Here is a 25,819-nt window from a genome sequence, read left to right as displayed (position 1 = left end):
AGCAGCTGCCGGTCGCTGCCCCCGCTAGTTTTCCCCGGCAGGAAGCCGCTAGTTGCTGGACGGCATGTCCCGAGAATGGTGGCCATGGGTTCGGCCGGGCCACCAACAGACAGCCCGGCACCCCCTCTTGGGTACCAGGCCGCTGGCCCAGCTGAAACCCTCCCTGCAGGCCCAGTGGGTGCCACAAAAGTTTATGCAGAGCTTGCAGCGGCCCTCCCCTTTAACGTAAGGGGAGGGACGTTGTGACGCGTCAGCACTACGTGGCACATCTGCATTACGCTGATGTCAAAAGCGTCATGGTCAGCGCGGCACTCATGAATCCGCTCGCCTTCCTACCCGCTCCCCACCGACTTCCGCCTCGCCGCAGCCCGGCTTCACTGCCCTGCCAGAAGAAAAATAAAAAAGAGGGCAAAATCGCTCCAGACACCGGGGCAGTAAATCAACAAAGAAAATGGTGCGTGTGCCCTGTTTTGGTCGGAGGTCAATTTTGTCCCCAATGGCGAGACCAGAACTATGGGCTATAAATATACGGAAGTCACTAATAAACCCAATACAGGATTTAGGTGAAAATTCTTTATCTAGAAAGTAGTTAGAATGTGGAACTCGCTGCCATAGGGAGCAGTTGAGGCAAATAGCATAGATGCATTCAAGGCGAAGCTGGATAAACACATAAGGGAGAAAGGAATAGAAGGATATGTTGATGGGGTTCGATGAAGAAGGATGGGAGGAGGATCGTGTGGAGCATAAACCTTTTAGCTTGAATGGCCTGTTTCTGTGCTTTAAATAAAATGTAATATATGTAAGAATATCAGCCATAATGGATGCAATTTCTTTCCATACAGAAGGAAATGCTTGTTTATATTTCTAACCATTTTTCTGCAATTAAAATCAATGTGGCATTAGATAGTATTTGAGATGTATGGTAGGCAATGTAGGACAAGTGCAATTTATTAAATGTTGGGTAAATGTGATATAATTAAATACTCTACAGAGATTAAATGTTTTTGGAAGTTGTCTTTACTCTATTTGATTCTGTTTCCATCAATCAAATGTATTATTGTAGGCAGTCAGACAGACCCAAGACTGCACACTGTCTCACAGATATTGCTTGGTGTTGTGGTTTATCTGTAGGCATATTGATTAGAGTTTTGCAGTGATGTGTCACAGGCTATTAAGTATCTTATGTTGAAGTACTGCTCTCTCTACAGGCATTGCCCTCAGTGCCCTTCCGATGTACTTGGGTGAAATCTCACAGAAGCACATCCGTGGCTCCCTCGGGCAGGTTACATCTATTTTCATCTGTCTTGGTGTCTTCACTGGCCAGGTTTTGGGGCTGCCGGAGATACTTGGCAAGGTTTGTAAACTCGTGTTCTCGATCATTGCATTACAGCAAGTTCCATTGAAATTCCAATCCAGCCCAATTCTTTTAAATCCTCCATCTATATTCATATACCTAAAGTGATAATTTGCTTCAAGAATGTTAGGAAAATAACAGTTGAATAAACAATCACATTTAATTGAAGAATGGACCTTTAAAAGACTGCATGTGATGTGCAGGAGAATTTCATTGTGTAGTAATATCTTAAATGCATTTATCAAGAATATGGAATGTGCTTGTGATTTTGATGCACGCAGTGACCTGAACAATTCTTCTACATTCTGTTGATTTTATAGCTCAACTAGATGTTTATTTCGGTGTCCAATAAATATTCAAAATCAAATTCATGGGTATTTGGAAATGGTTGCTAAAATGGACAAATCCATCACTCTTTTACCCCATTACTCAAAATATTCCAGCGCTGTCACAAAAATGAGTGACAGTTTCTCCTCTGCTGGTTTTTTCCTAAACTCATTGCCAAGGTCACCCACAAGAGGGAGTTAGTTTCAAAAAAGATTATGCCATTGGGCCAGAATTTGCTGTAGCAGGGCATGTAGCATTGTCTGCCATTAGACAGACTTGCCCCTCACCCTTCAGATCAAAAGTTGCTGGAAGTGCAAGCTGGTAATGGTGCAGCGAGGGAAACAGGGCATCTGGGACCTGAGTGAACAGGGCAACCAACAGGGTATCTGCTTAACCAATAAGATTTAAGGATTTTGAAATAAACACAGGAAGAACTGGGAAGGAGGGTGAATTAAAGGGGGTGAAATTAATGTCAAACCAGTTACAGAAAAAGAAACAAAGGGAAATAAATATTGGATTAAGATAGAAAGAGAACAAAAGAGACAGAAAATAAACTTTTTTTACAATTTGCCATTCTTAAAATCTTCATGAAATATTAAAAACCTGAAGGAATGAGACTCCACACTTGTAATAGTTGATTTTTGTTGCAGAGGTTGATTGGAAGTCATTAACACATATCACGTTGTTAAAAGTGTACTTATGCTTGTAATAACAAGGTTTAACTTTCTGTGGCGAGTTTAATGGGTCATTAATGGACAAATTCAGCAAGTTCCTGAAAAAAAAAGGCGGCTAAGGGTGAAATGCTGATTTCATGAAGCTAACGACGGAGCGGCGCAACTTGGAGTCAATCTTTGGCTATTCTCATTTAACCGCACATCTGCTCCTCGCCTGAAGTTGCTGTACCATTTATACATAAAGAACAGCAAGTGCCATTAGCCTTGCCATAATTTTGACAGAAAATCCTGGCCCATTATCTATTCTAGAATAAGCAGAAGTGACTTAACTTCTCCTTGAGGTAATAGAGGCTGCTTCATTACTCCTGAATAACTCACTTTTGTCCTTCACAACCTGTTTAAAACATGACATTATGCTGGAGTGTCTTGGAGAACGCTGATTAATGTGAAGTTAAAATTAACGTTGACCTTCCTCGTTGCCTTTAGCTCTTAACTGGTAGGAATCCCAGAATCCCACAGAAAGAGACTCTGTAATTGGTAGGGTAGGAATTCATTTGAAAACTCTGCAAAATGTAACATTTTAAACATATTTATTTTAATTTCTTAGCACTTTCATTGTATCCAGGTAGTTCAATGCTGCTCCACCTATTATTATAGAGTCTCTCTCACCCCATGTCCTTGGGGGAGTGTTTGCCAGTGCTGTTGGGGAGGAGTTAAACGAATGTGGCAGGGGGATGGGAACCAATGCAGGGAGACAGAGGGAAACAAAAAGGAGACAAAAGCAAAAGACAGAAAGGAGAAGAGTAAAAGTGGAGAGCAGAGAAACCCAAGGCAAAAAACAAAAAGGGCCACTGAATATAAAGGGGCTGCAGGAGGGGTCAAAACTAAAAATCATGGTTTAAAAACTAGTATTAAAACACTCTATCTAAACGCACGCAGCATTCAAAATAAAGTAAATGAGTTGACGGCACAAATCATTACAAATGGGTATGATTTGGTGGCCAGTACAGAAACGTGGTTGCAGGGTGGCCAAGACTGGGAATTAAACATACAGGGGTATCTGATGATTCGGAAAGATAGACAAGAAGGGAAAGGAGGCGGGGTAGCTCTGTTAATAAAGGATGATATCAGGGCAGTTGTGAGAGACGATAATGAACAAAATGTTGTATCATTGTGGGTGGAGATTAGAGATAGTAAGGGGGAAAATGTCACTGGTGAGCGTAGTTTATAGGCCCCCAAATAATAACTTCACGGTGGGGCGGGCAATAATCAAGGGAATAATGGAGGCATGTGAAAAAGGAACGGCAGTAATCATGGGGGATTTTAACCTACATATCGATTGGTCAAATCAAATCACACGGGGTAGCCTGGAGGAGGAATTCATAGAATGCATACGGGATTGTTTCTGAGAACAGTATGTTACAGAACCTACAAGGGAGCAAGCTATCTTCGATCTGGTTCTGTGTAATGAGACAGGAATAATAAACGATCTCCAAGTAAAAGATCCTCTCGGAATGAGTGACCACAGTATGGTTGAATTTGTAATACAGATTGAGGGTGAGGAAGTAGTGTCTCAAACGAGCGTACCATGCTTAAACAAAGGGGACTACAGTGGGATGAGGGCAGAGTTGGCTGAAGTAGACTGGAAACACAGACTAAATGGTGGCACAATTGAGGAACAGTGGAGGACTTTTAAGGAGCTCTTTCATAGTGCTCAACAAAAATATATTCCAGTGAAAAAGAAGGGCGGTATGAGAAGGGATAACCAGCCGTGGATAACCAAGGAAATAAAGGAGAGAATCAAATTAAAAACCAATGCGTATAAGTTGGTCAAGGTTAGTGGGAAAATAGAAGATTGGGAAAATTTTAAACGACAGCAAAGAATGACTAAGAAAGCAATAAAGAAAGGAAAGATAGATTACAAAGGTAAACTTGCGCAAAACATAAAAATGGATCGTAAAAGTTTTTACAGATATATAAAATGGAAAAGAGTGACTAAAGTAAATGTTGGTCCCTTAGAAGATGAGAAGGGAGATTTAACAATGGGAAATGTGGAGATGGCTGAGACCTTAAACAATTATTTTGCTTCGGTCTTCACAGTGGAAGACACAAAAACAATGGCCAGAAATTGCTGGTCACAGGAATGTGGGAAGGGAGAACCTTGAGACAATCTCTATCATTAGGGGGGTAGTGCTGGACAGGCTAATGGAACTCAAGGTAGACAAGTCCCCTGGTCCTGATGAAATGCATCCCAGGGTATTAAAAGAGATGGCGGAAGTTATAGCAGATGCATTCGTTATAATCTACCAAAAGTCTCTGGACTCTGGGGAGGTACCAGCGGATTGGAAAGCAGCTAATGTAACGCCTCTGTTTAAAAAAGGGGACAGACAACAGGCAGGTAACTATAGGCCGGTTAGTTTAACATCTGTTGTGGGGAAAATGCTTGAAACTATCATTAAGGAAGAAATAGCGGGACATCTAGATAGGAATAGTGCAATCAAGCAGACGCAGCATGGATTCATGAAGGGGAAATCATGTTTAACTAATTTATTGGAATTCTTTGAGGATATAACGAGCATGGTGGATAGAGGTGTACCGATGGATGTGGTGTATTTAGATTTTCAAAAGGCATTCGATAAGGTGCCACACAAAAGGTTACTGCAGAAGATAAAGGTACGCGGAGTCAGAGGAAATGTATTAGCATGGATAGAGAATTGGCTGGCTAATAGAAAGCAGAAAGTCGGGATAAATGGGTCCTTTTCGGATTGGAAATCAGTGGTTAGTGGTGTGCCACAGGGATCGTTGCTGGGACTACAACTATTTACAATATACATAGATGACCTGGAAGAGGGGACAGAGTGTAGTGTAACAAAATTTGCAGATGACACAAAGATTAGTGGGAAAGCGGGTTGTGTAGAGGACACAGCGAGGCTGCAAAGAGATTTAGATAGGTTAAGCGAATGGGCTAAGGTTTGGCAGATGGAATTCAATGTCGGAAAGTGTGAAGTCATCCACCTTGGGAAAAAAAACAGTAAAAGGGAATATTATTTGAATGGGGAGAAATTACAACATGTTGTGGTGCAGAGGGACCTGGGGGTCCTTGTGCATGAAACTCTTTTGAGTGAAACTCTTTTGAGTCCTTGTGCATGAATCCCAAAAAGTTAGTTTGCAGGTGCAGCAGGTAATCAGGAAGGCGAATGGAATGTTGGCCTTCATTGCGAGAGGGATGGAGTACAAAAGCAGGGAAGTCCTTCTGCAACTGTATAGGGCATTGGTGAGGCCACACCTGGAGTATTGTGTGCAGTTTTGGTCACCTTACTTAAGGAAGGATATACCAGCTTTGGAGGGGGTACAGAGACGATTCACTAGGCTGATTCCGGAAATGAGGAGGTTGCCTTATGATGATAGATTGAGTAGACTGGGCCTTTACTCGTTGGAGTTCAGAAGGATGAGCGGTGATCTTATAGAAACATTTAAAATAATGAAAGGGATAGACAAGATAGAGGCAGAGAGGTTGTTTCCACTGGTCGGGGAGACTAGAACTAGGGGGCACAGCCTCAAAATACGGGGGAGCCAATTTAAAACCGAGTTGAGAAGGAATTTCTTCTTCCAGAGGGTTGTGAATCTGTGGAATTCTCTGCCCAAGGAAGCAGTTGAGGCTAGCTCATTGAATGTATTCAAATCACAGATAGGTAGATTTTTAACCAATAAGGGAATTAAGGGTTATGGGGAGCGGGCGGGTAAGTGGAGCTGAGTCCACGGTCAGATCAGCCATGATCTTGTTGAATGGCGGAGCAGGCTCGAGGGGCTAGATGGCCTACTCCTGTTCCTAATTCTTATGTTCTTATGTTCTTATGTTCCCATGGTGCAAGCTGCAACTTTGTTTGAATAATTCATCATCATAAACCATGAGCGGAGTTCATACATGTCTTACCTTGAGGTTAGATTACTGCCTTGAAACCATTATATCTGTTATTAATCATGATATACTAATGACCCTGAAATTCTGGTTGGAGGTTTCTTTCGGACGAACGCCTTTGACTGGAGAATTTTTACGAAAGTACCTGGTGGTACCGGAGGAGCCTGTGATTCCGTTGGGGAGGCCTTCTCTTCCCGTGCTGCGAAGCGCGCTCCCGTCTCCAGATTCCCACGCAGAAGGTGCAGTCACGTGTGACTGCTCAGTCAATCAGGCACAGTATTCCACAGCTTTCTCATTAATAGCAATGAATACTCCGTATCTACGAGTTTTCATTGTTATTAATATCGGCCCTCCTGTCACAGAATTTTCCACTAATTATTGTCCACAATCTAGCTTTCCAAACATCAAAAGATAATGGCCAAGAAATCATAATAAAAAATAAAAAAACACATCTCACATAATTAAAATTCATTGAAATTAAAGTTAATAAATGTCTTAGAAAAAAAATTTTCCGATTTTTAAAAAAGGTTTTTTAATTATGGTTTAAAATAAACTTACTGTAGTGGGCAGGGTATTTAACAATAAAATGTGTTCTTTTAAATTTAATTTTATTATGTGTTTGTGTGTTTTAAAACCCTTACACCTGTAAAAGTAGGCTATGGGCCTGCTTTTATCAGGCTAAAGAGTTTTCAGGATATTTGTTGGGCAAGATATGGGTAAATATAGCAATCTTGCCCATGCGAATGTCCTCGCTCCCGAGATGCGGAAAAGTCAGTTTTCAGCGCATGCGCATTGTGCGCTGAAAACCGGCTTTTTGTAATGCACGTACACACTCCATACGGACCCAGGGAGGCCGCGATTTCGTGGCCATTGTCTTTTGATGTTTGGAAAGCTAGATTGTGGACAATGAATAGTGGAAAAGTCTGTGACAGGAGGGCCGATATTAACTCAGGGTTGGGTTCGGGGGTGCGTGGGCCGAAACGGCCAATCAACCACCTGCCCCTCCCTCCCAACCCTGGAGGATGAGGTGCAAGAGGTTTTAACTCACTTACATGTCCCGACTCTGACTCCCACCCGTTGGTGGCGCAGATGACATCATCACCGGCAGGCAGGAGTCAAAATTGTTGGGGGGACATGGCCCCAGAAACTGACCCATCAAGATGGGTAGGGTTTGGTGAGGCTGGGTAAGGGGTCAGTAAGTCCGCGATTGGGGTCCACAAGGAACTTTTATTAACAATTTTTAAAAATAAGAACACACCCGGGCCTGGCTCTTTGCTGCCGCCAGCTTTTCCTGCGTGGGCTGTAGTCAGACCTGTATTTAAAATGGCCTGCATGCCCTGATGACATCATCGGAGCATGACACTTGTTCAAGCTTCGGGGTTCTGGCCAAATAACCCTTTCACTCCTAACTTCTGAATGATTCGACTTGACCAGTATTGGTGACTGTGATTATACTTTATTCAGTGTAAGCAAGACTTGATACAATACAGAATCTGAGCAGTAGTTAACAAGGCGCAATCATACCCGTTGTGCCCTGGGTAGAAGGTCATGATCTCCACAAGTCCACCCCCCGCCGACCTGTGCCTCAGGCTCCTCCGTCCATCGGTGTGACACATGTGGGTCATCAGCCAACCTGTTCCCTCCCTGGCTCGTCTGTTGGATGGTCGCAAACCTTGGCCGAATACTTCTACACTCGTTGTGCCTGAGGGACTTCTTCTTATACCTTCTCTACACAGCAAAGCCTATAGAGACCAGTTAACCCAATCATTGACTTGCACCTGGATTTTCACTGAACAATTACCGGGATGCTACGTAGCCACTGATCCGGCCTGGCCAAGCCAGGTCATCACTCATGACCCCCTGACATCATCTGTTTTTCACTCCTGGGCGCTTATCAGCTTGTTACCATACCAGTGCCTTGCTCAAACAAGATATGGCGTCCTTGGTAATGAGCTATTTTGTTTGAGACTGAAGACATCAGGCCTCTCTTTGTTTCTTATCTTGGTCTCTGTAATTCTACTAATTTTGTTAGTCTTGGGTCTCACGAACAGTCTGCTGTCTTGTACTGCTAAGAATGCTGCTGATGTCTGCCTTTTAAGTTTGGTCAAGGAAGGTCCAGCACCTCGGTTCCCTCCATCTTACCTTTGAACAGAGCTTACCCAGGGCATTTCACAACAGGGTTAAAGTATAATTCGTCGTGCAACAATTACATAAGAATCTGTAAGTGCTGCTACCCACTGTCCCTTTGCCTGCCGATCTATGCATCACATTTCACATTTGTCTGCATGGTAGCCCCACTGTCCAGATTGCTGTCTATATGTTCAACCTATCACCAGTTGTCCATCCCTTACCCAAATGCCCACCTTCCTGCCTAAATATCTGTAAAGTCCTGTCCCTGCAGTACAGACTCACACGAGGCACATGCTGAAGTCAAGGTCACTCAGGACCTGCACCTTTATTACACAGCTCTCGAATGCCACACTTGCCTGAGACCTGTCTTTATATACCTGTCTGGGACAGGTATCCAGTGTCTCCTGCAAGTGCACCCCTGGTGGTAAGGTAGGCTTGTGGTTACAGGTCATCTCTAGTTACAGTCATGTATAGCATGGTAAGATACAGTTATGTACAGTAGTGTGAAATACATGACATCACCCTCCCCCAAGGTCTTATTGTCTCTATAGGTTCAGTCTCTCAGGTGGTCTGCGCTCTTAGTTGTGGTTCAGTTGTTGCCTTGGTGCCTGTTTTTCTTTCAGTATGATTGCTGGTATCTTGCCTGGGCTGTCTGTTGGGGTTGCCCTTTCCTCAGGTTGTTCCCTCTGTCTGTCCACCAGGTGTAGTGTGAGTTCCACATTATAGTCTGCCTCTGGTTCAGCAGTGTTATTGGTAAATCTACTTTTGACTTGGTCTACATGCCTCCGGCAGGTTTGGCCATTGTCCATTTGTACCACCAGTGGCCTGTTTCCTTCCTTGCCTGTTGCTGTCCCTGCAAGCCATTTGGGACCCCTGCCATAGTTGAGCACAAACACTTTGTCCCCTATCCCATTCCACCTCCCCCTCGAATTTCGGTCATGGTACTCAGTTAGCTTACGGTGCTTTTCCTCAACGATTTCATGCATGTCTGGGAGGATTAATGAGAGTCTTGTCTTTAAGGTCCGTTTCATCAATAGTTGCGCGGGGGGAACTCCAGTCAATGAATGCGGACGAGATCTGTATGCCAGCAGCAGTCGCGACAGGCGGCCCTGCAGCGTGGGACCTTGGATTTTGAGCATGCCTTGTTTAATGATTTGCACTGCTCGCTCCGCCTGGCCGTTGGAGGCCGGCTTGAACGGTGCGTCTTAACGTGATTTATGCCGTGGTCACTTATAAAATCTTGGAATTCTGCGCTGGTGAAGCACGGACCATTATCACTGACCAATATGTCAGGAATTCCGTGCGTTGCGAACATAGTTCCAAGGCTCTCCACAGTGGTGGAGGTGGTGCTAGAGTTTAAAATGGTGCATTCGATCCACTTTGAAAATGCATCTACTACTACAAGGAACATTTTGCCCATAAATGGGCTCGCATAATCTACGTGCACCCGCGACCACGGTTTGGTGGGCCAGGGCCAGGGGCTCAGGGGGGCCTGGGGGCATTACTGAGTTGGGCACAAATGGTGCACCGGACGCAGAGCTCCAAGTCCGCGTCAATGCCAGGCCACCAGATGAGATGAGCCTTCATGAGAATGATCCCCGGGTGCTCGTGGTGGAGCTCCCGGACAAATGCCTCTTTGCCTCGCAGAGGCATAACTACTCGGCTGCCCCACATCATGCAGTCTGCTTGTAGTGACAGCTCATGCATGCGCCTGTGGAAAGGTTTGATTTCCTCGGGGCAGGCATCGCGAGCCTCTGCCCAGTCACCAGTTAAGACACATCTTTTTACTAGGGATAACGTGGGGTCGCTGGGCGTCCAGGCTCTGATTTGGCGAGCTGTCATGGGCGTACCTGTGGACTCAAAGGCATTGATTGCCATGACTATCTCACAGTCCTGTTCGTCAGACCCTTTCGTGGTCGCCAGGGGCAGCCTGCTAAGCGCGTCGGCACAGTTGTCTGTGCCTGGTTTGTGCCTTATGGTGTAGTCGTAAGACGCCAATATGAGTGCCCACCGTTGAATGCGCGCCGAGGCGTTGGCGTTTATTGCCTTGCTCTCGGATAATAGGGATGTGAGGGGCTTGTGGTCGGTTTCTAACGCGAACTTGTCCCCGAAAAGGCATTGGTGCATCTTTTTGACACCGTACACGCACGCGAGCGCCTCCTTCTCCACCATTCCGTACCCGCGCTCCGCCCGCAAAAGTGACCTGGAGGCTTAAGCTATGGGTTGTAATTTACCCGCACTATTGACATGTTGTAAAACGCACCCGACCCCGTACGCTGACGCATCACATGTAAGAACTAGCTTTTTACCGAGATCAAAGAAAGCCAAAACACTGTTGGAACATAGAAAGTTGCGTGCCTTATTGAAGGCGCGTTCCTGGGCGTGCCCCCAAAACCAATCGCACCCCTTCCTGAGTCGCACGTGGAGAGGGTCCAGCAGCATGCTTAAGTTCTGAATAAAGTTCCCAAAGTAATTAAGTAGCCAGAGCAGTTCTGAGACATTCCGGGGCCTGGGTGCCAGGCGAATTGCTTCGGTTTTGGACTCTGTTGGGCGGATTCCATCAGCGGCAATCCTTCTGCCCAAAAATTCAACCTCGGGCGCAAGAAACAGGCACTTGGATTTCTTAACTCTTAGGCCTACCTGATCCAACCGCTTTAGTACTTCCTCCAAATTGCGGAGATGGGAGTCGGTGTCTCTGCCCGTGATAAGTATGTCGACTTGAAATACAACCGTCCCCGGGATGGACTTGAGCAGACTCCCCATGTTGCGCTGGAATATAGCAGCTGCCGACCTGATGCCGAATGGGCATCGATTGTACATGAAAAGGCCTCGATGTGTGTTAATGGTGGTGAGTAGCTTAGACTCATCGGTCAATTCTTGCGTCATATACTCAGATGTGAGATCTAGTTTTGAGAAAAGTTCTCCTCCAGCCAATGTGGCAAATAGGTCCTCTGCTCTGGGCAGTGGGTATTGGTCCTGTAGTGAGACTCTGTTTATGGTAGATTTTTAATCTCCTCAGATTCGTACGGATCCATCAGGCTTCATGACTGGGATGATGGGACTTGCCCAGTCGCTAAATTCCACGCGTGAGATAATGCCTTCCCGCAGAACCTGTCCAGTTCATGTTCAATCTTTTCCCTCATCACATAGGGCACAGCTCTAGCCTTGTGATGGACCGGTCTAGATTTTGACTTTAGCCCCTTTGAAGGTGCCCACACCTGGCTGAAAGAGATGTTCAAATCGACTTAGAACTGTTGAGCAGGAGGTCTGTTTCCTCTGACGACATGGCGTGAACATCATCCCATTTCCAGTTTAGTTTTGCCAGCCAGCTCCTCCCCAGCAGTGCTGGGAGATCTCCGGGGACAATCCACAGGGGAAGTCGGTTCACTGCCCCTTTGTATGTGACTGAGAGCATGGTGTTGCCAAGGACTGGGACGATTTATTTGGTATAGGTCCTTAGTTTGGTGTCGACCCTTGTGAGTTTTGGTCTGTCGCTTTTGTGCGGCCACAGCTGTTCAAATTGTTGAGCGCTCATGAGAGTTTGACTCGCTCCCGTATCCAGCTCCATGTTGACGGGTATCCCGTTGAGTAGGACCCTCATCATTATTGGAGGCGTCTTGTTGTAAGAGCAGTGGCCATTGATCATGTTGACCCGCTGTACCTCGGTATCCCGGATACTGTCCCCACTGTCTTTTGGTCCGCTTTCCGACCCTTCCGATTTGTATACCAGCCGAGCTGCTGTTTTTCTACACATGTGGGCCAGATGCCCTGTATAGTTGCAGTTTCTGCAAACAGCATGCTGAAATCGACACCCCCTTGATGAGTGCCTTCCCCCACATCTCCAGCACAGACCGATTCCATTGTTTCCAAAGGATGAGCTGCGTCTGGCTGATCTCTCTTGAGCTTCTCTCAGTTTGTAGTTGATTGCTCGCATTGTGGGTTGATATGGTGTAAACGGCCATTCATGTGGCCCTTGATGGCTTCTGGCACCACTGCCTGCTGTTGAGGGCCTGCTCTCCTGCCTTTGTCTGTGTGTAGAGGTAGCAGCTTGTTTCACGCTGTGAACCCCTTGTTCCAATGTTTCATTAGTTGTCGTACCCGCAGTGCAGATCAACCTCGTTTCTTCTTCTCCTGCCAGGAATGTCTGTGCAACCAGTGCTGCTGCCTCTAGGGTCAAGTTCTTGGTCTCTATGAGCTTTCGGAGTATGCCTGCATGGCCTAGTCCTTCAATAAAAAAGTCTCTCAGTACTTCTCTCCTTAGTTCATCGGAGAACTCACATAAGCTAGCCAACCTCCGAAGTTCCGCCACGGTCGGGTATGCTCTGGCCCACACAGTGTCTGTAGTTGTAGAACCTGTGTCTTGCCATGTGTAGGCTGCTCGCTGGCTTCAGGTGGCCTCTTACCAGTGTGCTCAACTCTTCAAATTACTTGCTTGCTGGTTTCTCGGGTGCCAGCAGGTCCTTCATTAAGGCGTATGTTTTCGAGCCACAGTTGGTCAAGAGATGGGCTCTTCTCTTGTCTGCCTTATTGTCGCCTAACCAATCTTTGGTTACGAAGCTTTGCTGGAGCCTTTCTATATAGTCTTTCCAATTATCTCCAGCATTGTATTTTTCATCTGAGTCATTGGTCACCATTCTGTGGATTCTGTAATCCCGTAACTCGTCGCCACTGTAAAGTCCTGTCCCCTCAGTACAGACTCACACGAGGCACATGCTGAAGTCAAGGTCACTCAGGACCTGCACCTTTATTACACAGCTCTCGAATGCAACACTTGCCTGAGACCTGTCTTTATAAACCTGTCTGGGACAGGTACCCAGTGTCTCCTGCAAGTGCACCTCTGGTGGTAAGGTAAGTTTGTGGTTACAGGTCATCTCTAGTTACAGTCATGTATAACATGGTAAGATACAGTTATGTACAGTCGTGTGAGATACATGACAATATCCACTATCTGTCTGTATGTATACTACTGTCCAACTTTGTAACCTAGTTCTTGCCTGTCCATCCTGATTTCCATTGATCCCTACACCTGTCTACCTGCCAAGATAGCTCTCTGCCTTCCCAGCTCACCTGTCAAGTTCTCTCTGTCACTTTCTTCCGCCATGTTTCTGACTTCTTTAATGGCCCACATTTTGCAGTCTTTGGTGAAGTGAAGGTGCTCGCTGCTGATCCCGAAAAAGCTGTCCACAAATTTTAGCCGTCTCTGTGGTGTGGATTTCACCTTTCCCGATGTTAATTTCATTCTGGCACCATGTATAGTGGATTTCCAGCATCCAGCAACAGGGATGGCATCAAGCAGGCTAAGCAGCCAATCACATTAAAGAATTCTCACAGACAACAAACCAGGAAGTAAAATGCACTGATTATCGTTCACTTTTTATAAATTTTACAGAGAGAAAAGTAAAGATTGGGACATACACCTGGAATTAAGGTAGAAACAGAAATATAAACAAACTTTAAAAAATAACTTTTATTATATTGAAAACCTATGAATTTTTAAAGTAATAATGGAGAAATTTGACATTGAAATTAAAAAAAAATTAATTCACGGGATGTGGGCGTCACTGATAAAGCCAGCATTTATTGCCCATCCCTAATTGCCCTTGAGAAGATGGTGGTGAGCCACCTGCTTGAACTGCTGCAGTCCGTGTGGTGAAAATACTTCCACAGTGCTGTTAGGGAGGGAGTTCCAAGATATTGACCCAGCGATGATGAAGGAACAGCGATATGCTTCCAAATCAGGATAGTGTGTGACTTGGAGGGGAATGTGGAGGTGGTGATGTTTCCATGTGCTTGTTACCCTCGTCGTTCTAGGTGGTAGAGTTCACAGGTTTTGGAGCTGCTGCCGAAGAAGCCTTAGCGAGTTACTGCAGTGCATGTTGTAGATGGTACACACTGCAGCCATGCTATGCCAGTGGTGGATGAAGTGGATATTTAAGGTGTTGGATGGGGTGCCAATCAAGTGGGCTGCTTTGTCCTGGATGGTGTCAAGCTTCTTGAGTGTTGTTGGAGCTGCACTCATCCAGGCAAATGGAGAGTATTCCATCACACTCCTGACTTGTGCCTAGTAGATGGTGGAAAGGCTTTGGGGAGTCAGGAGGTGAGACACTCACTGCAGAATACCTAGCCTTTGACCTGCTCTTGTTTCCACAGTATTTATGTGTCTGGTCCAGTTAAGTTTCTGGTCATTGGTGACCCTCAGGATGTTGATGGTAGGGGATTTGACGATGGTAATGCCATTGAATGTTAAGGGGGGTGTTTGGTTTTATTCTCGCTTGTTGGAGATAGTCATTGCCTGGCATTTGTGTGGCGTGAATGTTACTTGCCACTTATCAGCCCAAGCCTGAATATTGTCCAGGTCTTGCTGTATGTGGGCATGGACTGCTCCATTATCTGAGGAGCTGTGAATGGAACTGGACACTGTGCAGTCATCAGCGAACATCCCCACTTCTGACCTTATGATGGAAGGAAGGTCATTGATGAAGCAACTCAAGATGGTTGGGCCTAGGACACTGCCCTGAGAAACTCCTGCAGCGATATCCTGGGGCTGTGATGATTGACCTCCAACCACCAAAACCATTTTCCTTTGTGCTAGGTATGAGTCCAGTGGAGACCTTTCCCCCCTGATTCCAATTGACCAGTTTTACTAGGGCTCCTTGATGCCACACTCAGTCAAATGCTGCCTTGATGTTCAGGGCAGTCACTCTCACCTTACCTCTGGAATTCCATGTTTGAACCAGGGGTGTAAAGAGGTCCGGAACCGAGTGGTCCTGGTGGAATCCAAACTGGGCATCAGTGAGCAGATTATTGGTGAGTAAGTGTCGCTTGACAGTACTGATGATGACACCTTCCATCACTTTGCTGATGATTGAAAGCCGACTGATGGGGCGGTAATTGGCCAGATTGAATTTGTCCTGCTTTTTGTGGACAGGACATACCTGGGCAGTTTTCCACATTGTCGGATAAATGCCAGTGTTGTAGCTGTACAGGAACAGCTTGGCTAGAGGCGTGGTTAGTTCCAGAGCACAAGTCATCAGCACAACAGCCAGGATGTTGTCAGGGCCCATAGCCTTTGCTGTATCCAGTGCGTTCAGACGTTTTTTGATATCATGTGGAGTGAATCGAATTGGCTGAAGACTGGCTTCTGCAATGGTGGGGACCTCAGGAAGTGGCCGATATAGATCATCCACTCGGCACTTCTAGTTGAAGATGATTGTAAACACTTCAGCCTTTTCTTTTGCACTTGCGTGCTGGGCTCCGCCATCATTGAGGATGGGGATATTCATGAAGCCTCCTCATCCCGTTAATTGTTTAATTGTCCACCACCATTCACGACTGGATGTGGCAGGACTACAGAGCTTTAATCTGATCCATTGGGTGTGGGATCGCTTAGTCTTGACTATAGCATTCTGCTTCTGCTTTTTAGCATGCATGTGGTCCTGTGTTGCAGCTTCCCTAGGTTGGCACCTCATTTTCAGGTATGCCTGGTGCTGCTCCTGGCATGCTCTTCTACACTCCTTATTGAATCATGGTTGGTCCCCAGGCTTGATGGTAATGGTAGAGTGAGTGATATGCTGGGCCATGAGGTTACAGATTGTGGTGGAATACAATTCTGCTGCTGCTGATGGCCCACAGCGCCTCATGGATCCCCAGTTTTGAGCTGCTAGCTCTGAATCTATTCCATTTCTGAATCTATTCCATTTATCACAGTGGTAGTGCCACACAGCACAATGGATGGTATCTTCCGTGTGAAGACGGGATTTCACCTCCACAATGACTGTGCGGTGGTCGCTGCTACCAATACTATCATGGACAGATGCATCTGCGACAGGTAGATTGGTGAGGATGAGGTCAAGTAGGTTTTTTCCTCATGTTGGTTCTTTCACCACCTGCTGCAGGCCCAGTCTGGCAGTTGTATCTTTCAGGACTCTGCAGTTTCAGTCAGTAGTGGTGCTACTGAGCCACTCTTGATGATGGACATTGAAGTCCCCCACCCAGAGTACATTCTGTGCCCTTGTTACTCTCAGTGCTTCTTCCAAGTGGTGTTCAACATGGAGGAGTACTGATTCATCAGCTGAGAGAGGGTGGTAGATGGTAATCAGCAAGAGGTTCCTTGCCCAGTGTTGACCTGAAGCCATGAGACTTTATGGTGTCCAGAGTCAATGTTGAGAATTCTCAAGGCAAGGCCAGTCGACTGTATACCACTGTGCCACAATCCCTGTTGTGTCTGTCCTGACAGTGGCACAGGCATCTGGATTACTAATCGAGTAATGTTACCACTACGCTACCATTCCCATTATATTCCATAAATATGTGCCACCGGGATGGTGATGGAGAAGTCTGGGACATTGGCTGAAAGATATGATTCTGTAAGTATGACTACGTTAGGCTGTTGCTTTAAAAGTACCCAGATGTTGGTGAGAAGGACTTTGCAAGGTCGATTGGGCTGGGTGCGCCGGTTGTCGTGTCCTTAGCCTGTGCCGAGGTCGATGTCGGGTGGTCCTTCCGATTTTATTCATATTCTTTTTCATAACTGTTGTGTACAACTGAGTGGCTTGCTAGGCCATTTCAGAGGGAAGTTAAGAGTCAACCACTTTGATGTGGATCTGGAATCACACATAGGGCAAACCAGGTAAAGTCGGCAGATTTAATTCCCTGAAAGACATTAATGAACCAGATGGGTTTTTACGACAATCTAGTAGTTTCATGGTCACCATTACCGACACTAGCTTTTTTATTCCAGATTTATTTAATTAACTGAATTTAAATTCCCCAGCTGCCATGGTGGGATTTGAACTTGTGTCTCTGGATCATTTGTCCAGGCATCTGGATTACTAATCGAGTAATGTTACCATTACGCTACCATTCCCATTATATTCCATAAATATAAAATTCATTTTTCAGGGTCAGAGAGGTTGTTCAGCAGCAGTTCTGATTTAGTACGCCATTAAAAACCCAGTTACATCTCATTCAAAAGGCTTAACTTATTTAGGAAGTTTTAACAGCGATAATACAGCAAAAAGGGGGAAGTTCATGTCAGTTCATGTGATTTCAAAAAATTGTCACCTGCAGGGACTTCAACAGAGCACCCTGTAGAGGAGCAGGGAATCACTGAAAGCAACTTCTGGTTTTCTGTGTTTAACTGTGCATGTACGGATGGTAGAAGTTGCTGTCAGTTACAGAGTAATGATGACGAACACTGAAAGTTTTGCAGTCATTAATACTGCAAAATCTGGGCCATTTTTTCCACCTCCTAATGTTTAGTTGCCTTTCACTCTTCCATTCTATTCAAACTGTCTACATTGCTGTTTGACTGTCTGCTTCATCCTACTGTCAATCCACTCACCTCATTATCCAATTATCAGCATTGTTCATCTACCACAAGACTATTTACAGTATATAGACACTCACAATATTTTTCTAGAGCCAGCAGGCTCTCCTGCTCCTCCTCGCTCCACAAAAATGAAACTCCGACAAAGTTTTGTGCTCATTTTTTGAGCGGCCTCCAGTGATCTCTTTAAGGACCACTAGTTAGGCCCCTCAAGACCTTGTACAAGTAGGTGGAGTTTGAATGGTGCAATCTCCCTCCATTTGTACATGAATTTCAAGTGCAGTCTTACAACTGGCATTAAGTCCTCAATCTGCATATGCAAAGCACCTAATGCCTGTTTTATGTGGATGCCCTGGAGATCTAAGAGTCATCTGTTTCTAACTTGGTGGCTGGTGTACTTGCAGAGGAGATTGTGCACGGGAGATTGTGACCCAATATTTGTTCCTCTATCCTTCATTTTGAACCCGGAAATGGGCAAAATGATGTTGAATTTCTCCCCCTCAATCCCATTATCCTATTTCTGAGTTTGGAAACATCGGAAATGATTAATTCTCGATTAACTTTGAGTGAGTGCAAAGTGAATTTTGGGAAGAAAAATCCGTTTGAGAAGATCAAAAAAGCCAAGGACCAACCATTGAGCTCTCACTGGGCAGCAATTTGTCTGGTAATTCACCTCATCAGAGATTTCATCACTGATATCTGCCAATTGCTCAAAGTATCTGATATCCCAGCCCTGACTGTTTCAATCCTCCTTTAATTGTTAATACAACTGAGGCAACCAGGTTCTATTGCCACTGCCCTCTTCCAGTCTGCAGGAGGACAATTTTTGCACAATCAACAAGGCCCGTCTGCATTGATAGAGTATAAAAACAAAATTCTGCGGATTTTGGAAATCTGAAACATAAACAGAAAATGCTGGAAATACTCAGCAGATCAGGCAGTATCTGTGGAGCGAGAAACAGAGTTAACATTTCTGACCGTTTGTCAGAACTGGAAAATGTTCCAGATGTAACAGGTTTTAAGCAAGTACAGAGGTGGGGGGTGAGAACAAAAAGGAAGGTCTGTGATACGGTGGAAGACAGGAGCGATTAAATGAACAGCAGAATCAATACCAGCTGTCCGAAAAAATGGGAGCAGTGGTTAGGATCTGAAATTGTTGAACTTGAAGTTGAAACCAGAAAGTTTTAAAGTGCCTAATCGAAAGATGAGGTGCTGTTTCTTGAGCTTCTGTGCAGCTTCATTAGAACAGTGTAGAAGGTTGAGGACAGAGAGGTCAGAGTGGGAATGGGACTGAGATTTACTTGTATTTCTTTCAATTTAGCAGATTGTATTCGCTGCTCACAATGCCACCTCCTCTACATTGAGAACAAATGCTGAATTGGCGATCGCTTTGCTGAACAATCCTATTCAGTTTGCAAGTATGACACTGAGCCACCGGTCGCTTGCCATTTTAATTCTACATTCCAATCCCATTCTGACCTCGACCTCCGATACTGTGCCAATGAAGTTTAATGCAAGCTCGAGAAACACCTCATCTTTCAATTAGGCACTTTGCAACCTTCCAAGCTCAACATTGAGTTCAACAATTTTGGATCATAAATGTTGCTCCCATTTATTTAGACAGCAGATGCTAATAAAGATTCTGCAGTTCATTTAATCGCTCCTATCTTCCACTGTATCACAGACCTTACCTTTCGTTCTTTCCTCTCCTCCCTCCCTCCACTCCCATCCCTCATGCACCCTCTGCCCCCAACTGCTGCCTCTGTGCTTGCTTATTTTCCAGTTCTGACAAAAGGTCACCGGCCGAAACTATTAACTCTGTTTCTCTCTCCACAGATGCTGCCTGACCTGCTGACTATTTCCAGCATGCTCTGTTTATATTGCATTGATAGAGTGATGGATGTACTTCTACTGATAAGAGGAAACTTTATACAGTGATCAAGATAAACGTAGTTTCATATTACTATCTAGTAATGTTTCTGTGCTGTTGCCAGATTATCCTGTGTGCTTGGAATAGAGGGCTGCATGCACATGGAAATCAGAACTGTCAATCACTTCTCTTTTTCATTATTATTGATGGGGACAGATGACACTTCCATGACCCCAGTGGCACAACAAACAATCATCTAATTTAAATATAGTTTTAACTATAAGTATTGCTGGTTGAATCGCTTGTAGGTTTCTCTGGTAAATTAACAGCTGAGAGCATTGCAGGGTGACATTCACAGAAGGCAATTAAATTCGAAGCAAGTAGTCTGATTTCAATTACAATGTAATTATATGTCAAGGTAAGAATATAAGAGTGAGACCCACTTCTTTCAACAGACTGAAGGTTAACTTGGATGCAACCTGAAGACAGGCATGGGAATTGCAGTACATGATTAACCCATGCCCATTCATTGTGTTGCAGGCAGCACGGTAAGTTGATGCTGCCTGCTGTATTAAGAGATAGCTGCCAGCGCTATCTGAGCTGTTCATTGACTGCATGCATCAGCAGAGGGCCCAATATCATGAGTGCCTAGTGTTGTGTATGGAGAAAGTGTCAGACCGAACACTGTGAGCTCAAAGTAAAGTGTGACCGTAGTCTTTTATTGCAGGTCTCCAGAGTGCCTCTCCAACCTGTGAAAATACCTGTGCTCCCAAGGGATTATGGGATCCCTTGGGACTCCAGGGGATGAGGCCTCTGGTAGCTGTACAGAGTAAATACAAGTCCACATATATAACAACACTCCCCCCCCAAAGTCAATAGTGTAACTATTTACAATATGAGTTGATCTGGGGCCCTTCTTGCCCTGGTTGATCGTCTCGGTGTGAAAGCTGGTGTTGTTGAATCATTTGTTGGGCCCTCGCTGGGCGGCTGTGCAGCTGGCCTTGCTGAGCTGCCTGGTGTGTTGGGCCCTGCAGGGATGCTGTGGATGATGGGTTCTGCTTTGTGGTCAACCGTGGTGCCGGTTGCCACTGGTGTGTATGTTGGGGGATCAAAAAGGTAAGGTCCAAGGTGGATTGCTCAGGATAGTCCGTGAATCTGAGTTTGATTTGGTGCAAGTGTTTCCAGTGAATGAGTCCATTTGAAAATTTGACCCGAAACACCCTGCTCCCCTCTTTGGCCACGACAGTGCCGGGAAGCCACTTGGGACCTTGTCCATAATTTAATACAAATACAGGATCATTGATTTCAATCTCGCATGACATATTTGCTCTATCATGGTATGCACTTTGTTGAAGCCGCCTGCTCTCTACCTGTTCATGTAGATCAGGGTGAACTAACGAGAGCCTTGTCTTAAGTGTTCTTTTCATGAGCAGTTCAGCAGGTGGGATCCCAGTGAGTGAGTGCGGTCTTGTGCTGTAGCTAAGCAGGACTCGGGATAGGCGAATCTGTAGTGAGCCTTCAGTTACCCTCTTCAAGCCTTGCTTGATGGTTTGCACTGCTCTCTCTGTCTGGCCATTCCTGGTTTAAACGGGTCAGATGTGACATGTTTGATCCCGTTACAGGTCATGAATTCTTTGAACTCAGCACTGGTAAAACATGGCCTGTTGTTGCTCACCAGGACATCGGGTAAGCCGTGATTGGCAAACATGGCCCGCAGGCTTTCAGTAGTGACAGCGGACGTGCTAGCCGACATTATCTCACATTCAATCCACTTAGTATGTGTCTACAACCACAAGGAACATTTTACCCAAAAATGTGCCTGCATAGTCGATGTGTACCCTAGACCACGGTTTGGAGGGCCAAGACCATAAACTTAGTGGCACCTTCCTGGGTGCATCGCTTAACTGCGAGCATGTATTACATCTGTGAATGCAGGACTCTAAGTCCGCATCGATACCGGGTAGCCACCACACGTGGGATCTGGCTATCGCTTTCATCATCATGATACCTGGGTGGGTTCTGTGGAGGTCATTAATGAAGGTGTCTCTGCCCTTCTTGGGGACCACTACTCGATTGCCCCACAGAAGGCAGTCTGCCTGTATAGACATTTCATCTTTGCGCCGCTGGAACGGCTTTATCTCTTCCTGCATTTCCACTGGGACACTGGATCAGCTCCCGTGAAGCACACAGCTTTTGACGAGTGATTATAAGGGGTTTTGACTTGTCCAGGTTTTGATCTGCCGGGCAGTGACGGGTGATTGCACACTCAAATGCTTCCATAACCATGGCTAAATCTGCAGGCTGCACCATTTCCACCCCCGTGGTGGGCAATGGCAGCCTACTGAGAGTATCGGCGCAGTTTTCTGTGCCTGGCCAGTGGCAGATGGCATAGTTGTATGCGGGCTACGTGAGCGCTCATCTCTGGATGCGGGCCAATGTGTTGGTATTTATCCCTTTACTCTCGGAAAACAGGGATATGAGTGGCTTATGGTCAGTTTCCAATTCGAATTTTAGCCCAAACAGGTATTGATGCATTTTCGTAACCCCATAGACACACACTCGCGCTTCTTTTTCAATCATGCTGTAGACTCTCTCAGCCTTAGCCAGGCTCCTGGATGCATAAGCAACCGGTTGCAGTTACCCAAAATCATTAGCTTGTTGCAATACACACCTGACGCCATATGACGCCGCATCACATGCTAGTACCAAACGCTTACATGGATCATACAACACAAGCAATTTGTTTGAGCATAACAATTTTCTCGCTTTTACAAAGGCATTTTCTTGGCTTTTGCCCCAAACCCATTCGTCCCCTTTTCATAGTAAGACATGCAGTGGTTCTAGCAGTGTGCTGAGACCCGGTAAGAAGTTACCAAAGTGGTTCACAAGGCCCAGAAACGACCGCAGCTCCGTCACATTCTGTGGCCACAGTGCGTTCTCGATTGCCTCCGCCTTTGCATTGGTGGGCCTGATGCCATCAGCCGCAATCCTCCTTCCCAATAACTCCACTTCAGGTGCCAGGAAAACGCACTTCGAGTGTTTTAACCTGTGCCCCATGCGGTTGAGTCGATTAAGAACCTCTTCCAGGTTCTGCAGATGCTCGACTGTGTTCCGACCTGTGACCAAGATGTCATCCTGGAAGACCATGGTGTGCGGGACCGACTTCAGTAAACTTTCCACGTTTCTCTCGAATATCGCCGCCACTGATTGGATTCCAAACGGGCATCTGTTATAAATAAACAAACCTTTGTGCGTGTTGATGCAGGCGAGGGCCTTCAATGATTCCTCCAGTTCCTGCGTCATGTAGGCTGAAGTCAGATCCAGCTTCATGAACGTCTTTCCTCTCACCAGCGTTGCAAAGAGGTCGTTGGCCTTTGGTAATGGGTATTGGGTAATGCAGGGAGAAACAATTGATAGTTACTTTGTAATTGCCACAGATTCTGATGGTGCCATCTCCCTTGAGGACTGGGACAATAGAACTGGCCCACTCGCTGAACTCGATCAGTGAAATTATGCCCTCTCTTTGCAGCCGGTCTAGCTCGATCTCTACCCTTTCTCTCATCATGTATGGTAGTGCTCTTGCCTTGTGATGGATGGGTCGTGCCCCCGAAATTAGGTGGATCTGCACTTTTGCTCCTTGGAATTTCCCGATGCCTGGTTCGAACAGCGAAGGAAATTTGTTTAAGACCTGGGCACATGAAGTGTCGTCAGCGGGCGATAGCGCTCGGAAGTCGTCCCAGTTCCAGCATATCTGTCCCAGCCAGCTCCAGCCGAGCAGCATGGGACCATTGCCCGATGCCATCCAGAGTGGTAGCTTGTGCACCGCTTCATCGTAGGAGACCTTTACGGTAGCACTGCCTATTACAGGAATCAGTTCTTTTGTGTAAGTTCTTAGTTTCATGCGAACTGGAGTTATGACTGGCCTTGAGGCCTGTTGCACCACAATCTTTCGAAAGTCTTTTAGCCCATGCTGGACTGGCTTGTGCCCGTGTCCAGCTCCATTGACTCTGGGAGTCCATTTAGTTCAACATTCAGCATTATCGGGGGACAATTCGTGGTGAATGTGTGCATCCCATTTACCTCTGCCTCCTTGATCTGAGGCTCTGGTTCATCGTGATCCTCCATGGATCTGTCCTCCTCTGCAACATGGTGGTTTGCAGGTTTAACAGGCTTTGCAGCTCGCCTGCACACTCACTGGAGGTGTCCCATTGTTCCACAGCCCTTGCAAACGTACTCTTTGAATCGGCATGAATGGAAATGATGATCACCCCTGCGGCGCCAACAAGGGCTTAAATGCCTTGCATTCATCATTCTTGATGGTGGACTCTGAGTCATCTGCGGACGTGCAGCTGTAGGTATGTGTGACCTTCCCTGTACGTTATGATTCGAAAACAACATCACTTTGTTCACAGTGCTTGTAGCAGCATTTGTGTGCTGAGAGATTTGCTTAGTATTGTCACTGGTGGCAATGAACGCCTGGGCTATCGCTATAGCCTTACTCAAGGTTGGGGTCTCTACAGTCATAAGTTTGCGAAGTATGGTTTCGTGGCCAAAGCCAAGTACGAAAAAGTCTCTGAGCATGTGCTCCAAATGTCCTTCAAATCCTGCAAGGTGTCTTAGCTCGGCGACATAACTCGCCACTTCCTGGCCTTCAGACCTTTTGTAGGTGTAGAACCGATACCTTGCCATCAGAATGCTTTCCTTCAGGTTCAGATGCTCTCGGACCAGTGTGCACAAATCGTCATCATATTTTTCTGTGGGTTTCGCTGGAGAGAGCAGATTCTTCATGAGGCCATACGTTGGTGCCCCACAGACGGTGAGGAGGATCGCCCTTCGTTTGGCAGCGCTCTCTTCCCCATCTAGCTCATTGGCCACAAAGTATTGGTCGAGTCGCTCCACAAAAGCTTCTCAATCACCTCCCTCCGAAAATTTCTCCAGGATGTCCACTGTTCTCTGCATCTTTGGGTTCGCTATCTGTATCTCCTCGCCAGTTGTTGTGCATGGAGAAAGAGTCAGACTGAATACTGTGTGCTCAAAGTATAGTGTGACCTTAGTCTTTTATTGCAGGTCTCCAGATTGCCTCTCCAACCTGTGAAGCCTCCTTAAATACCTGTGCTCCCAAGGGATTATGGGGACTCCAGGGGGTGAGGCCTCTGGTGGCTTTACAGAGTGAATACAAGTCCACATATATAACACCAAGCACTACTTAAAGGCAGTCTGCACCACTTAAAGGGGAGCTGCATTGTGGCTGGAATATGTGGTGGGAGTCCTTCCGTGAACAGAATCTGTTTTGTGAAAGATTGAAGAATGGCGAACCATGCAAGAGATTGAGCACCAAGGTTTTCCGGTAATGCACTGGAGGCCTTGGTGGAAGAGGTGGAAAGGAGGAGAGATGTCCTTTATCCACAGGGAGACAAGAGGCAATGGGCACAAGTAACGGCAGATGTCAATGCCAGGAGTGTTGCTCCTAGAACATGGATCCAGTGCACAAAGATGTTTAACAATCTCACACGAGTTGTCAAGGTGAGTGAGTTCATCTTCAAATATCATATCCTACCAAATGCACCACCAGTCTCATCCACTGCTCAATCCACTGCTCCCCCATTACCCATCTATCAACAATCTCCATCGATTGAATAACAGGGGAAAAATAGAGTATGAGAGTAAACTTACAAGGAACATAAAAACCAACTGCAAAAGTTTCTACAAGTATGTAAAAAGAAAAAGATTAGTGAAGACAATTGTAGGTTTGTTACAGACCGAAATGGGAGAATTTGTAATGGGGAACAAGGAAATGGCAGAGCAATTAAATAAATACTGCGGTTCTGTCTTCACGGAAGAGGACACAAATAATGTCCCAGAAATGCTCGGGAACCAAGGGTCTAGAGAGCAAGAGGAATTAAAGGAAATGATAATTAGTAAGAAAATAGAGCTGGAGAAACTAATGGGACTGAAGGCCGATAAATTCCCAGGGCCTGATGATCTGCATCCCAGAGTATTAAAAGAGGTAGCGATGGAAATAGTAGATGCATTAGTTGTCATCTTCCAAAATTCTACAGATTATGGAACAATTCCTGCAGATTGGAGGATGTCAAATGTAACCCCACTATTTAAAAAAGGAGGGAGAAAGAAAACAGCGAACTATAGACCGGTTAGCCTGACATCAGTAGTAGGGAAAATGCTGGAGTCCATTACAAAGGATGTGATAACGGCATAC

General features: G+C 45.8%; 1 protein-coding gene across 1 annotated transcript in view; it reads left to right on the top strand.

The window, feature by feature from the left end:
* Positions 1–25,819, top strand: part of slc2a9l2 (solute carrier family 2 member 9, like 2) — a 798,853-nt gene that overhangs the window by 248,365 nt on the left and 524,669 nt on the right. Inside the window, exon 5 of the mRNA XM_070862252.1 lies at positions 1,209–1,354. Within this exon, the coding sequence (XP_070718353.1) occupies positions 1,209–1,354 (146 nt within the window). The remainder of the gene's footprint in view (positions 1–1,208; positions 1,355–25,819) is intronic.

This window comes from Pristiophorus japonicus, chromosome 2 (assembly GCF_044704955.1).
Source record: "Pristiophorus japonicus isolate sPriJap1 chromosome 2, sPriJap1.hap1, whole genome shotgun sequence".
Lineage (NCBI taxonomy): Eukaryota > Metazoa > Chordata > Chondrichthyes > Pristiophoridae > Pristiophorus > Pristiophorus japonicus.
This window is presented reverse-complemented; position numbering and strand designations above follow the sequence as displayed.